Raw genomic sequence first — 16,924 nt, forward strand, 5'->3', positions numbered from 1 at the left:
TTATTACAGTTGTTTATCATATAGTAAGTATGGATTTGAAAATTTTGGGACATTTTTCTTATAATTATGCTAGATAATCTTATAATTATATAAGGAAGTAAATTAAAACTCATTACGCAAGGGTATTTTTGAATATTCATTTAAAAATTTGAACAAGTCACTATTATTTTAAGGTTTTGTTACTAAAACAATCAAATCAAGGGAAGTAAGTGTAATTTTTCAAATCTCAGGGGAGCGCAATAAAATTGTTAGAAACCTCTAGGGAGGTTTTTGTAATTATCCCAAAAATAAATGTCAAGTGAGCAATCCGTGATGCGTTTTCCATCCATCTTAATAGTCAAATTGGACGGAAGGACTACAACTACACATTTTTATTAATTGGAGGACTACATTTACGCACTTATTAGTTGGAGGACTAAAAATGCGCAAAGTTGGATCGTCGTGGTTTTTTGCCCTTAGTTTTGATTACCAAAATTTTTGAAATGTAATTTATTGAAACTTTTCATTTGCTATTAATTTCATGGTTAAATGCAATAACTCTAATTAAAAGGCGTGCAATGACTCTAATTAAAAGATATGAGGCATAACCAAAATGAAGATCAAAATATTCTTATATTCTCTATTACCAAGACTCATCACACATTTTATAGTAATGATAATGATAATAACGTGAACTAACTGGTGAAAGACCTTATTTTTCCAGTTGGTTAAGAGCCGATGGTTGTGAGAGCAAGATGTGCTTTAAGTGAGAACGTCCTATATTATATGGAAAGTAGAATAGGAGTTATAGAATTTCTCTTTTAAATAAGTGAAATTTGTGGGTCATTTATATATATATATATATTCAACGGTAGAGGGTGTTAAAAATTAGTTTTTGTCTTTTTTTTGGGGTACTTACTTGTAGGAAGGAATTTGGCACCTTTATTGCACAAGCTAATGCCCTCACATTGTCCAAATTTTCCTCATTAAAAACGAAGAGTGTGGTAAGGACAAGTTATTGATAGTAAAAAATCAAAATCCAATTTCAAATTACCCATAGAAATTGAGTTTTTTTTGCCAAAAATAACAGTCTTACTAAAAAATATTTCCAATGCGATTTACTTTTAAAATTTATTCCCATAACGATATTATTGTTGCCATTTAGTTATCCTGATTTCCATACAAGATAATAAGAAAGAAAAGTTCTAATCTAGTTTATAGTTTCCAACATGAACTAAAAATTTAAAATTTTTTTATTATAGAGGCACAAGAAGATTGCATAACTTTTATAAATTCCTTATAATTATTTTAAATAAATTCTACCATTATTGACCTTGCTATTATTGGTCTCTGAATTTTTTAAAATGTATCAAACCTATTGCATATATTTTTTAAAAAAAATAAATTTTAAAATTACAAAAATTTCAATGAAAATTTCAATGAAAATTGTAAGCAATTACAAAAACTTTAAGACTATCATATTTGTTTATGTTATCCTTCCTATTCCTTAAAAAGACGAGAATAATTTTCATTTGCTTTTAGAAAAATTTGACTTTTAGATGCTGTTAATATAAATATTGGCTTCTTAGAATTACGTTTGACAAGGGAAAGATAATGAAACAAAAAAATGCGGGAAGATTTAGAAAGAAAATTGGAGAAGATATTACATAGGAAAGAGAAATGAAATGTATCTTTATCTCCATCCTAGCAAATATGCAGCCTAAGTGGCAAAAAAAGGATCATAAATGTAATAAATTTTAAAATTAGATTATTTTGGGTATATGTTTTGAAAAAAGAGTTATTTTGGCAATAAATTCTATAGAAATTAGAAGCAATTGCATGAATTCTAAAATAGGAAGAAATATCCATATCAGCGACAATTTGAACTGTTTTGTCATCGCTTACGTAGATATATCTTTCATTATCATTAGACTTTCGATAATTTAGACAACCTTGCATAGACACACTGATATGAGTTGTTGCATCAAAATCTAATCACTATGTGTGTCTAGGTACCGCTATTAAATTAATTTTCAGAACAAATCAAATTTAGAAGCATGCCTTTTTTAGCACACCATGCGTGATAGTTGGTACAATATTTCTTTTTATGCCTTCAACTTCACAGAAGAAACAACTATTCTTTTTCTGATTAACTGATTTCTTTTATTGTTTCTTTTGTGGTGCCATACTTGCAGTATTTTTATCCCTTTTTCTCTTAAATCCTTTGCTTTTATTATTAGTGGTTGAGACCAAATGAGGATTCTCTGTCTGATCTTGTTTCAATCTTTCCGCTCCTCTATACAGTGTGAGATGAACTCATTTAAAGACCAAGTCTTCTGTTAACAGTTATAACTCATATTAAATTGGCTAAACTGTATAAGAAGAGATATTAAAATCAAATGTACTAATAACTCTTCAGAGAGTATCAATTTAAGTGCATTTAATTTTGAAGCAAGATGAGACATCTCCATGATGTACTATCTGATATTACCTTTACCATTATATTTCATTGAAACCAGGCGTGTCAAGAGCGTGCTAATTTCAGTCTTTTTGTTCTTGACAAACCTTTTTTCAATGTCCTAAAGGAACTCTTTAATGATAACTATTGCTTCTGATATTGTTTCTCTAAATAATTCCGAAACGACCTTTTTAATGATCATCAAACACAAGCGATTTGATCTCTTTCACCTTTCCTTATCCCTTTTTTATCAGAGGTACTATGATCTGTAAGAGGTGAGGGAGAATCATCTTTTAACGTAAGATCGAGATCTAATACTCCAAGTACTATCAAGAGGTTTTTTTTCCAAAACTTGAAATTTGAGTCATTCAGCATAGGAATATTATTGATGTTGATAGTAATATTCGTAAGATTATTTTCAACTGAACAAAAAACAGAAAATAATTAAAACAATCTCACATAAATCAAAATAATAATAAATTTAAATAATAGTAACCTCATCTCAAGATGGTGATATTCCACCAATATTTTATCTTTGGACAAAAATATTAACTCCTAAGTGATAACTTGGCGCTGTAATAAATACTAACAATAATAACATATTAAAAAATAAATTCTTTTGGGGCCAATTTATAATTCACATGTAAAAAAAGTCGAATAATTATTACGTGTTTATTACCATAAGTGCACATGCAATTTTGTTAAACATTGACTTTCCTTTGGACCGGTCAATATTTGCAAAATTACAAGTACTAAATTAGTTATATTCTAGAATAAATTAATTCTCACAAAAGATGTCACTTTGGTGGCATATTATTTCAAAATATATAATCACACCAATATTTAAATTTAAAATTATACAAAAATTTTGATCAAAATCAACTTTGGTTAACTCTAGCCAAAACGTGGTCAAACCAATCAGATCTGATCAAATCAATCAATTGGATCAAGACTTATTGGACCAAAAGTCCATATCCATTTCTTGACCCAAATTTATCATTCAAGCCCAAAATTTTCTTGAAGTGCATAAATACCTTATAAAATTATATATTTAGTGTGCCAAATATATGAATTTTATAAGGCTTAAATATCTTATTTAACTTTATTAGGGTTTATTTAAATTAGAGAAACCCTAATAACCTTAATATAAATATAGGCATATTTATTCTTAAACAAAGAAGCAAGCCAAAGAAAATACAAATCACAGCTGAATCAATGCAAGACAAGCCGTGTACCCAAGATCTGAGACATAAACCATGTAATCTTAAAAATAAAATTAACACACAATTGGATCCTTAAAAATCTCTGAAAATAAAGGGAAAATAAGATAGGGCAGCAACTAGATTTCCTATTCCTTGTTTGAGAATTCTCCAGTGCGCATCAAAACAGATTCTTGATAAATAGTGAATAAGAATTCTCCAGTGTGCATCAAAACAGATTCTTAATAAATAGTGAATAAGTTCGGGAACTCAAATATAAGTCCTTTTAAACTCGAGTGGAGTGTAAATTCACGTTCAAATTTGGGCAAAAGTTGCTGTCTACATCAGCTTTCAAGACAACCGTACATACTTTATTGAAAACATAAATTGGACGGTGACTTTATCACATGAATACGACAGGAACGTTACCAAGCATTGGCAATTAAATTACAGTAAACCCGCAATTCAAGGTTGTTAACAGCCGTGCAATTAAGAAAAAAATAATTGTAGTTACATAAAAACTTGAAAACTATGATTTATCAAATCCATATTATTTTTCAATAATCAACCATATCTTGCTCTGATACCACTTGTTAAGGTAGTTGTTTATATTTAATCTTTGGTGAAAATCAGCACATATTAAACCCATAATCTATATGGCGATTATTAAAAAATAAATTAACAGTAAAATTGCGCAAGCATACCTGGATTCGTATTGACAAACTGGTGCTTGAATTTCTAGAAATTTTGAGGTGATCTTCTAGGTCAACATATATTTGCCAATTTTTAAGAGAACCCTTTAATTTCTCTTTGGTATCTTTCCTAACGATGGAATATCAGGAAAGAGCTATTTTGTGGTACCAGAAAATACGACAATAAGAATTTTGTGTAACTTGGGGACTATAACCCTATTTATAGATAACATTCCTATTATACCTTGGATTCCTATTGTAGCCCATCATAGAAATAGGAAATACCCTTAAATCTCTCCACATTAAAGGTACACATCCTATTAGATATTTTAAAACTCAAATTATATTTGATCATTTTAATTAGATATAACCTTATTTAACAGTTTGCAATATATAATTATTCACATATAAATTCAACGTTAGATTAAGGATCCAACATTAGAAACCTAGGTGAAGATGAGGAAACTTGAGGTCTTGATCTTGTAAGAGCATAGTTATTAAATCCGGTTCGATTCGACGGTTCGACCGATCAACCCGATGAACCGACTATTAAACCAAACCGATTCTCTAATTAGATCATTTTTGCAAGTGAATCGTTGACTTTTCAACTGATCGACGGTTCAATCGGATTAAACTGGAAACCCGGCCGGTTTTGTAGGCAAACTGATTTTGAGGAAAAAAAGCTTTTCTAGATCATTTTTGCAAGTGAATCGTTGACTTTTCAATGGATCGACGGTTCAATCGGATTAAACCGGAAATCCGGCCAATTTTGTGGGCAAACCGGTTTTGAGGAAAAAAAACTTTTCCAGGCCTATGCTTGGATTTGAATCTATGACCAAAGGTCTTGTTTGTGCGTTAGTCACCTCCAGACCACTTTGTCACTTGTTAAGTAATAGCCATTCTTATGCTATATGAATATTTTGTTAATTTTATCTTTATTTCTTTGTAATTCTCCAAAACAAAATTATTTGGAATCTTTTAATAAAACTTATGACCCCTATATTCTATAAATTATAAAATAGATTTAAAAAATAACATACTACATAATTTATTTTAAAGACAAATATTGTTTTTAATATTTTTTTGCACTTAAAATTTGTAAATAACCTAGATAATTACAGTAAATATATACACTTGAAGTTTGGTAGATTACTAATTAAGTTTATATTTTGCTGATTCTTATATGAATTAAATATTCTATAGCAAATTAAATAAAATGAATATTTGTTATGACATTATTTATTACACTTTATAGCATATATCCTATATCAAAATTTATAAAATATAATATTTAAATATATTTAGTGACATACTGGTTCAACCACTCACCCACCGGTTGAACCAGTGACCCGTTGACCTACTTTTTTTGCCGGTCTCCTCTCCGGGCCGAGTTTAATAACTATGTGTAAGAGTACTCTGAGGTACTCAAGAAAGTCTTCATATTCTGGTCTCATTTGTTCATTTTTTTCATTTTTTCCCAGTTCATAATCAGTATCCAAGGCATCGGTTAGGCAGATATCATGTCATGATCACATATATTGTTGATGAAAGACCAGATCGCTTCATTTCTTAACCACTAAATCATGCAAATATATGAGGTCACTCAAGTGAAAGCAGAGAAGATTATATTGGCCTCTTGGGGTATATTTTGGGGTGTACTGGAATTGAACCAAATGAACAAAGTCATGCAAGTTTATAGGAATTCAACACTGAAATTGATTGCCCAGAAATTGAAGCTCTTATTTGTCTCATACAGAACCAATTTTATCAAAAAAAATGAAGGATTAACGATTGATACCTCACAAAATCATTTCTGAACTGCAATTCAGAAACTGAAATTCCTAAACTCCCATCTACGGAACAGAAAACAAAAGCACTAGACGTATCAAAAGTCGACCTCCAGATTGCCAGAAAATATCAAAAGCATGCTTTTTGTTCAGAATCCACTGAATTACTAACCATTAATTCAATTCTTATCCTCGGGAGTCAGAAACAGCCTCATTCTTCGAATAGGAGTCCTCAAGTACCATTCCACCTCAATTTTCTTGGGCGAAAGTTCGCGGTACTTAGCAAATTGCTCTCTAGCTTCTTTCTTCCTATCAAGCAAAGTACATATCACCCCTTTACAAAAATAAGGCCTATAATCACTAGGATCCTGCCTTTCAAGTTCCTCATAAATCCTCAATGCTTCATCCACATTATTAAGCAAGAATTGTAACTGTGCCAAGATTAGCATAAGAAATCTCTCTTCCTTCCCCTGCTTCTCCTGATCAACCACACCCTCTGATGACTCCCTGATTTTTTCCTCGAAGCACTTTACATGTTCCTTAAGTGCAGACAAGTCCACCAACAATGAAATCTCAAACATTGTCAAGACAGAAGGCAGATCACCCTCCTGCAAAATAGGCAACAGAACTTCTATTGCTTCTTGTGTATTCCCCATTTCATTCAATAGTCTTGCAGCAAGAAACGTCCAATCTGTGATTTCTGGCTGAGCTGAGGTTAACTTGTGCAATGCATCCAAGCATTCTTTCTTCTTGCTAGCCTTCAGTTTCTTCTGAAGCAAAGTTTTCAAGGCCTCAATGGCCTCAGGATTCAGTTTCTGATGCAACTCTGATTCCAACACAGCCCCAGTGGCCTCAGAGTTGGATTTCTTTAAGGGTTGAAGAACTTCTTTGAAGACTCCGATGGCATCAGAAATGTTTTGCTGTGATGTTGGAGTTGGTGGAAATGGAAAAATTGCTCTAGCTGGTTTATTGAACTTCCCAAAGGACCCAAACACGGCCACCGCAAAAATGACAGCAGCAGTGGTGGTCTTGAGGGTGGAAATGAAGGGGTTTGGAGTGGAGGAGTTAGAAGAAGCAGAAGAGGCATTGATGATCATCAACTTCTTGCTGTGAAGGGGCTTATAAGAATGAAAATGAATTTGCTTCTTCAATATTGGTAAAGATGGGATTGAAGTTGACTTGATCATGAGGAAGGATGATGATGCTAGAGTTGAACTTGAGTCCATAGCTTCTCTGGGGGCTTTGGATTGAGGTCTGAGGTTCGGTTATTTGTGAATGTAATGTAAGGTTTTAAGGCTGTGGGTTGGCAATACGAATTGAGGAAGAAGGGAGGAAGGAGGGAGGAAGGCAGGAGGGGATCAGCTCATGAAGGAGGGATTGATTGCTGGATCTTCTAAATTACATTAATAATCAGCATTGCACATTTGTTGCATTAATTAATCAATCATCAATAAGAAATCCTTAAAAGTACTCTTAGCATTGGTGTATATTCCATGATCATGATATAACAATATGGTGAAAGTCTTTCTTTCTTTACCTTTTTGTTCTTTTATACGCTAATCATGTACACACTATGAATAAAAAAAAATTAATGCAAGTTTGAATTTAAAATTCAAATTTTAAATATGTATCAAGTATCTAACCATGATAGTATATGCACTATCAATACACATAAGATTTTTTTTTTTGAAAAGCAGTACATACAAGATTTACTTACTTTTTCTAATGACAATTACATGTGCACTTCATATATTTACAACTACAGTTCCTGTAATGGGAGTAAGAAGGGGAAGGGGCAGAAGGGGGGGGGGGGGGGAGATATTGGTGGGTGATATGTCAATTGACTTACTTTTTTCAATGTTTCGCTTAGTGCTCTGAAGAACAAGAGGCTCAGCGTTCATATACACAAATTTCTCCATTAAGAGGAAGCCTCAGAAGGTACAACAGCTTCCTTAATTTAGAGGTTGTAATTACCATATACTGAAGTTTTAAAGATACCTAATTAGCATTAGATTAGATGGTAATGCACTAATTCATTACACCAAATAACCAATTTGCACATTTTGTGCACTTTACCTCCCTCAATCTATTAAACAAGCATTTTGCCTCCTTGTTTGATTTTTTTAAGCTAAAAGTGCTCTTGCTATATTTTTTTAATTTCTTTTGTTTATTCATTCCTTTTTTTTTTCCTTTCCATTACTTTCTTTTCTTTTTTATTTTTCTTTTTTGTACTTCTCTCATGCCACTGTTTCTGTCACTTTTCTGTTAGTATAACTAATTGTATGCTTATTATACTGTTGCACTTTTCTTTTATTTATAATGGCATTCTTATTTTTATTTATTTATTTACAGTATTAGGTAATTCAAGACAACTAAATAGCATGAGAAACTAATATATATCTACCATAATCAAAAGCTTATGTGACTAACAATTTGGCTATCTAAACAAACATCAGCAAACTGAAACTTTAAATTACTTATGCATAACTAACATAAACTTTGTTATAACGTTGATATTGTAATCACTATTACCTCTAATAATGAAAAATAAGAAAAAGGTAGAAATAATTAAAGAATAAGTTAAAAGAGAATAAAAATAATATATAGATAATAATAGAAAGAAAAGAAAGTAGTTGGTTGTACGATAGAAAGGACAAAGTTTTAGAAACTTAAAAAAATGATCAAGTAGACAAAGATCGAAAGGGAGAAAAAAAAATAAAAATGATTAATATATAATGGGGACTTTATCCTGAAACATCAATTAAGTTTAGGAGGGTAAAGTACAACTAAAGATAAAGTACCGAGGGTTTTAGTGCATTTAACAGTTTTTTATTGTCCTTGTCGACTCATTCTGGGACCTTGGCATTTTGGTCTCTGTGCCCATGTGTAGCAAATATAAACAATGGTGTATTATAAAGTGCAGAATTTGAAAATGTGCTTATTTTGTGATTTAACAATTTTGTTCCCATTATTTGTTCATACCCACCAACCATTTTTGACCTCAATAAAGAATAAGCAAGTCAAATAAAAGACAAACAACCTGCGGTTAGAATTAGATCAGCAGAATAAATACTAAAGAAGGAGCCACTACAAATACTTTTTTGTGCTGAAAATAAAATAAAAAAAGACAACTGACTTATCAATTTGCAAATTCAAATAGTCAGAACTAGCACTTGGCTGCCAAGAGGAAGTGAGGGGTTGTAAGTACATACAAGTTTGTTTATGAAAGGGGTTATAACACATGCTTTACAGGGAAATAGAAAGTTCAACATTTATTTGTCAAGCTTCTTACCAAAAAGTTCAAAAACCAAGTACAAAAAGTCTATTTGCCACTGGCCATTTGGTCCAGTGGTCATCACCATAATGATGATGCTGGAGGTTAGGGAATCAACCCCTGCCTCCCACAGTTTAGCCACAATATGTGGCTGATCTTAGTTGACCATCCCCCTGCCCCTTCCCTTAGACTAGGCTAGAGTAAGTTATACAACATCTATCGTTGCCGAAAAAAAAAAAAGTACAAAAAGTCTATTTGAGTTCTTTGTATATCTTATGATATTCTCCTTTTCGATGTAAAATTTTACAATGTGTTTTATTTTATTTTATTTTTTTTTGTGGGGGCAATCTTAAACTTAAATACTTCAAAAGATGTAATTGTGAGTGTATGTTGCAAGACATTCTCAAGTTCCCTGGCCTATTTACAAATTTTTGCCAATGTCGAGGGTGGTCAATGCATCAAACACAGGTTTTCTTCCGTTGTTTTTCTTTATTTCGCCATAAAATTGCATATGACAAAATCAGCAAGCTTAAGGAAAGGAAAAGTTCAAATGCGTAAGTGACGAGTGTGGGGTATATATATATATATATATATATATATATATATATATATATATATATATATATATATCAATTAGGTCATCCACAGTCAAGTCTTACACTTATAAAATTCTAAATACCCTACATGCAATTTTTCACAAGTAGAAGTGACAAATGGATATATGGTTGATAAATAGTTTTAGTTAAATGGATAGTGGATCAAATTGATCCAATCCAATTAAAACCATTTAATAAATGGATCTAAATGAATGTCATTTAAATGAATAGTGTAAACCATGATCCATCCATTTATCCATTTACTCTCCCAAATCCTAAATTTAAGATCCAAGTGTTTTTTGTCCAAAAAATACAGATCCTCAAAGTTCTATCCTTAAATCACCTAAAACCTTTTGGTAATAACAAATGCTTGTACTACTATGCTATTTCAGTTCTTCATGAAATTAGTTTAGTACCAAGAAAATTTAACTGCTATGGTCAATTTAACCTTTCATCATTACTCTAAGTATCATTTTGTAAAGTAATGAACAATAAAGAACTTGGCTACATTTTTATAACTTTTGGGTGAATTGAATACGGCTTTACAGTGAAAAGAAGTTTACGTTTCCAATTTTTTGCACTCCTGTTCAAGAGGGATGCCTTGAATAAAAGTGGAGTTCTAATAAGAAATCTTATGTTATTTAACAAGTAAAATATTTTCATTACATGTGCACGTAGTACATAAAAATGTATGAAACTCCTTATTATACCATTGATATACAAGTTACCTTATATTACTTAGTAAATTAGGTGTCTTTTTTTTTGGATAGTTGGGTTGGGTGATAAGGGGAGAGGAATTGTAAGTGTGAGGATTTGGATTCAAAACCTTCCACTTATTAAAAAAAAAAGTGTCATTTACGTATCTTAACCAATGTTACGGGGACACTCGTTAGAAAAATTCTTTTATAAATAAAAGAATTTAAAAAATAAAAAATTATTTTGACACTGCATGATGCATTCTCGCTTTTTCTTTACTTAAGAATGTAAATGTTTGCAATCATTACTACATGAGAGTTTAATTAAAAAAACAAGAGTAGAGACTAAAATATAATTTTGGAAAGGATGGAAGAAGTCTAGGAACTAAAAACAAATAAAATGCAATTAATGTTATTGGCAACTTGGCATATGAGGAAGTTATGAAGGAAAGAATAAGTGGTTCCACAAAATTAATTTGACATATGAGGAAGTTATGAAGAATATAATAGATGGTCCCATAAGATTCTATCCAATTTTTTTATAAATATTTGCAATCACTATGTGTGTTTTTTGTTTTTTAAGCTAACTGGATGTATATGGATGACATGGATAATTCATTTAAATTCACCAACATAATTGGATTTAAATGGTTATCCATTTAAAACCATTGAAATCCATTTAATGTTGGTTTATATGGATGGATTGGCAGATATGAATCCATTTTGCCACTTCTATTCGCAAGTATACGAGTCGTGATTGAGTATAGAGTATTAAAGTGTCGATCCCACAGGGAAAAATGTCAATTACCGGTGATTTTCGAACTCTTTTATTATTTAGACAATCACAAATGTAAGAAATTAAATCAACACTACAAACATGAGATAAAAGTAATAAAAATAGCAATAGAAAACTCCTAGAGTTATGGAATTCCTCACTACTCTTACAAATGAAATTATCAGTTAAGTGGATCCTATTACTTTGGCTAATTATGACATAATTTCCTAATACATGTGAAACCTATTCTCGTAGTGAATCAACTATACTTATAACTAATCTATACTTACTTTCGTGGTTATGAAATTAGCTACAAGCTCATTTCTTCTATCAAATTACATGAAACAAGTCACTAAAGCAACAAAGGTACTCCTCTACTCTCGTGAGTGAACTCCCTAGTTTTGTCACTCTCTTGAACTAGTATTACATTTCAATTCTCATTGCAAATATAACACTTTAAGATGATCAAAATTAATGACCGGTTAATCATGATTAGATAAGCAAAAGTGAGAAATAACTTGTTCAAAATAATATCATTAAATAACTAAGTAAATTTCACAAACAAAATATAGAAAATTTATCCATAACTTTAGGCATAAATTTTAGCTAAACATGAAAATAAACACCAAACTTGTATTGTAATTAAATATGAAATCAAATACAAAAGATAAAGTGATAGGAGAGAAATCACCCTTGTCACATGAGTTTCAACTCTCCATTTTTGCTCTTCAAATCTTCATCCAAATCCAGTTACAAATACAAGAAAGATAAACTACTCTAACTATACTATACTACCCTATCTAATAAACTAAGGAAATTCTAGTGAAGACTACATTTTGTGGAGTTTCTCTAACCTTCCAAAGTTGTAAAAAATGTCATCCAAAGCTTCTATTTATAAAGGAATTTATACAAAAGACAAAGTGTTAAATCATGTTACGATTCTCCTTGAGCCCATAAACAAGCTAGATTTGAATTGTAAAGCCTCTTTGGTAGTTTTCTTTGGTTTGTTTCCACCGAAATTCTTGCAGAAAAATAGGAAAAAAAGCTTGTGTGAACAAAACACAAGTTGCAGTCAAAATTGAAGAATACGCAACCTCGAAAATGCAACTTCAGGTCGCATATTGACCTCACGTTTTCCTTTTTTACAGGTTTGCTCTATTCTGGTCAATCTTCATCCTTACTTTGTTTTTGTACCAACTTCCACTAATATTTTCTCAATGTTAGAAGCTAAACTAGCTCTTATATAAGCATGAAAGTTATAGCCCTTTGAGTTAACTTTCCAATGCAACAATAATCATCCAATTTGGAGTTCTGTGGACTGAGAAATGACCATAATACCCTCAACTAGTCAATTCCCTATTTCAGCTTTTGATAATGAACATGACTGACTGTATTTCGACCTTTTTACTTGAAAAAATCATGAACTGAATATCGATGTCTTCATAAAAATGTAGAGCTATGAGTTACTTTCAAAATGGCTCAAGAATCACCTCAATTCAATCCGTGTAAGTCCAGATATAGCCAAAATACCACAAGGTGTCAAAGTTGTGAAACTTTTACGCTTTCACTCTAAATTGCATTTCTTCTTTTGAATATTTTGCACTACATGTTTTTCTTGAATCACTTCAAATCATCAATAATCATCCAAATATCTTCTCAATTCACTCCAATTGATGATTGAATCATTAAACCTACAAAAATATGAAATTTTCCCCACTTTAAACCATAGAATTGCAATTTTTAAAACTTAATCCACAAAATGTCAATCTCCACTAGAAACTTAGTTAATTAATTATAAAGATGGATAAAACACACCAAACTAAATAATAAAACATACTAAAAACACACAAAATGTACACTTATCAAATTCCCCCACACTTGAATCATTACTTGTCCTCAAGCAATAAGAAATACAAATCAACAATGATCCAAAATTTTGAAATGAAACATATGTAAATGATTCAACTTCATTTCCTCAAAACAAGATAAATAACCATTATGCAATTATTCAATTAAGGTCAAGTACTCAGAATATCAAGTAAAGGAGAGCCAATTATACCGTAATTTCAACTAGTTCAATTCAATTTCTCATCCTTATCCAAATTTACAAGCAAATAGTTCCCGTGATCAATAAAAATGCTTCCTAAACTCATGATCATCTTCTTTTGTAACTAAAAGAGAGACTTATTCATATAACATATCTAAATATTTACTCAAGTTGTGAAAGTGCCTTTTGATGCGAAGATCAACATTTTTAGATGAAAATCGCCGGTTACTCAGCATTTCACATATTCAAGTTGCCTTGCATACTCTTAATTTAGGTACCGTTTTACGCAAAAGCCAACATTTGTAGATGAAGATTCCCGGTTACTAAGTACAAGAACCATTGGAGTAGAACAATTCTTATTCTCTCTTTCAATCTCTCTTTTTACTTTTGTTTTTCTACTATTTTTCTCCTTTTTTTTCCAAAGCAAAGATAATTATTATTCCCTCAAAAGAATAATCATGAGAAAAGTATTGCATTTATTGACCATATTTATCACTCAATTATGTAAAGTCAAGTAAAGAGAAGAAATTTCATCAAATTTGTAAAATTTAAGCATAATTTTCTCTACTTGACACGATATACTTTCCTATAAATGCACAAATGATAATCACATAATAGTCATTTCCAAATTAAATGAGAAAAGAAGTTGTCAAACCACATATATTTATCTCAAGAGTAGAAGAAATTTGAGTTACTAATTGTGTGGAACTTGTTACCCCTTCATAATATTGAATAATTTTGAAATATTTTGGAGCAATTTTGTAATTTTGGACAAGATTTTGAAAAACTTTTAGCAGAATTTTTCCTTATAAATGGATAAAACTCCCTTCCAACAAAATCCAATTTTTAACAAATTCAAAGCACCATAACATTTTCAATCTCAAGTCCAATATCTCCAACCAAAATTCAATCACAAACAATGCCAATAGGTTCAAGTTTTGCCTCCCCCACACTTAAAATGCACGTTGTCTTCAATGTGTAAAGGAGGTAAGTAAGATAAGAAAAAGAATACTCCCCTGTCGACAGGATTGACATGTCATGAAGTTTCACAAACCAATGTCCACTTATCTCCAAATGTTCATGAGTTCCATTAGATAACCATTAGTAATAAACCCCTAAAATGCAAAATGACAGACAAACTAGGTAAGGGTCAAAAGATGTAAAAATGACAAAGGCATTAAGAGTTGTCGCAAATAATCCGTTGCCAAAATTTCTCACATCATCACATCACATTTTTCAAACTTTTTTATGCATTTAACAAAATTAACACCCTCTTTATCTAGAATATGAAGTATAAACTTGTCTTCTTCTCTAGGTAATTATAACATCACTATATAATGTGAGGACCCGTAAATTTTTCTTATTTTATATTATTTTATTTTTTTCCCTCATGCATTTTCTTCACTATACCCTATGATATTGATTGTCTAGAGATTTTATAAGTGAATAGAGTTTTTAAATCATTTTTCTGATATAAGTTAGTTCATGTTAAGTTTGGAGTGCATTATGGACGTGGGACCCGCTAGTGCGTTAAGTGAGAGAAATTCGGTCAATTAGGTTAAGTTTTGCACAAAGGGATTTAATTACTAGGTGTTAGGAGACAATTAGAGGTTACCTAGATGGATTAACCATGGGGAGACAAGAAGATAACTTTAAGCATAAAAAGTGCCACGTGTCCTGTTCCTATTCAAAGTTGGACTTGCCTAACTTTCTTTACCTTTACTAAAACATCAATTTTGACCAAGCTTTCTCCATTTTATTTCCTCTTTTGACCGAACCTCTTGAGGAGAGAAAAGAGAGAAAACTTCAACTTTTATCTTCTATTTCTTGCTTATATCTTGAAATCCAACCGATTAAATCTTGAATTTGTCCACAAAAGTGACTTGCTAAGAGAGTTTCAAGGTATTGTGGAGTTGTTTTGGAGGAGGAACCCCTAAGCTACTACCTTTCTTGAGGTGTCAAGGTATTTTGCTTGGAAACTCACTTTTTGTTCCTAATAATGGTAAATTAGTGACTTGTGGTAACTAAATAGGTTGTTTTATGGAAGATTTCATGGATTAAAGTGGAGTTAGATAAATTTCTGATTTTTTGAGGATTTTTCTATTTTCATATGATGGTTATGGTTGGCCTTGGATTGATGCTCTAAATTGTGTTAAATGGAGCCTTTGTACGTTAATTGCAATTGTTTGCGGAAAATTTCAGTTTTAGGGCTTCTAATTAAGGCTTTATTATGGTTGGTTGTTGAGCTTCTAATTGGCTAAGATTGAGGGGTATTGTAACCCTAATGAGGTGTGTTGAATAGCCTATGATTTGTATGTGTACTTGTGGTTGTTTTGGATGAATTTAAATGGTTGTTTGTAGGATGGAAAAGTAAGCAAATTTAGGAGAGATGCTGTCCAATTTTCTAGGCCGTTTGGTTCCTTTAAGTTTGAGTTACCTTTTTGGTAGAAATGAAGGGCTTTTGGGTCGTTCAAACCCTAGGTCATCTCGTTACCTTTTCGTTCCAAAATCACGCTTTTGCACCCTTGCATTCGTAGTTCGTTTGGTTAGGCATATGACTCATAGTTGAGTTTCATTTGTGAATGTCGTTCCCATAAGAACCATAATTGTTTTATTTTGATCATTTAGGACGTGCTGGTGATCCAGGAAGTACTTCGGGGGGGGAACGTTTAAATTTTTTTACTTAAACTGGTGAGTGTACCACTCCCCTCATTGGTCGCTTAACTTGGTCTCTGTACATGCAATCTATGATTTGAATGGCTATACTATCTGTTTATTCTGTCTGAGACGAGGGTATACTTTATCACACTCATTCTCTTATCTGTATACCTATTTACTGTATCCATTTGACTCTGTTATCTGTGCTTAATCTGATGTCGTTTGAACGTTGTATCCAACAACCTTTCTATTAACTCTGATCTCAACCCCCTTGGTAGTCAATTGAATTGAGCCAGAAAAGGGCTTGGTCGAGGAAAATTGATAAGCCATGGGGATGATTTCTGGGAATCTTTGGGTATTAAGACCCTTAATTCCGGTATACTCGAGTATTACCACTTCTGTTTTTGTTGAGGTGTTCGGGCCCGATAAGGAGTAAGCTTGGTGGACGGAATTTGGTGTAAAGTGGAGTCTACGGACATGGTTGTTCTTCATACGTTGACGGAGAGTTAACGGGTTTGGATCAAGTACTGCAATAGGAAATTTTGGGCTCTTGAGAGCCACCTGCATCTTTTCTATCTAAGGTGTTTGTTCATTTCTTTATTTGAGTTGCATATGTGACTAACTGAATATGAAGTTCCATGATTCTTAATTGCTATTATGTTGGTACCTCATTGAGCGTAAACTCACCCCCTTCCGGTTATCTTTGTTTTCCTTATAGGGAACCACAATTTGAACCGTGATTTTAAGAAAAGGGTTGAGCTAGT

General features: G+C 31.8%; 1 protein-coding gene across 1 annotated transcript; it reads right to left on the bottom strand.

Moving 5' to 3' along the window:
* Positions 1-6,294: 6,294 nt before the first annotated feature.
* Positions 6,295-7,341, bottom strand: LOC113716014 (protein SLOW GREEN 1, chloroplastic-like). Its single transcript, XM_027240317.1, has one exon. It carries the CDS (start codon positions 7,339-7,341, stop codon positions 6,295-6,297), a length of 1,047 nt encoding a protein of 348 aa, XP_027096118.1.
* Between the last annotated feature and the right edge of the window lie 9,583 nt (positions 7,342-16,924).

The sequence above is a fragment of the Coffea arabica genome, chromosome 11c, assembly GCF_036785885.1.
Source record: "Coffea arabica cultivar ET-39 chromosome 11c, Coffea Arabica ET-39 HiFi, whole genome shotgun sequence".
In the NCBI taxonomy this organism is placed as follows: domain Eukaryota; kingdom Viridiplantae; phylum Streptophyta; class Magnoliopsida; order Gentianales; family Rubiaceae; genus Coffea; species Coffea arabica.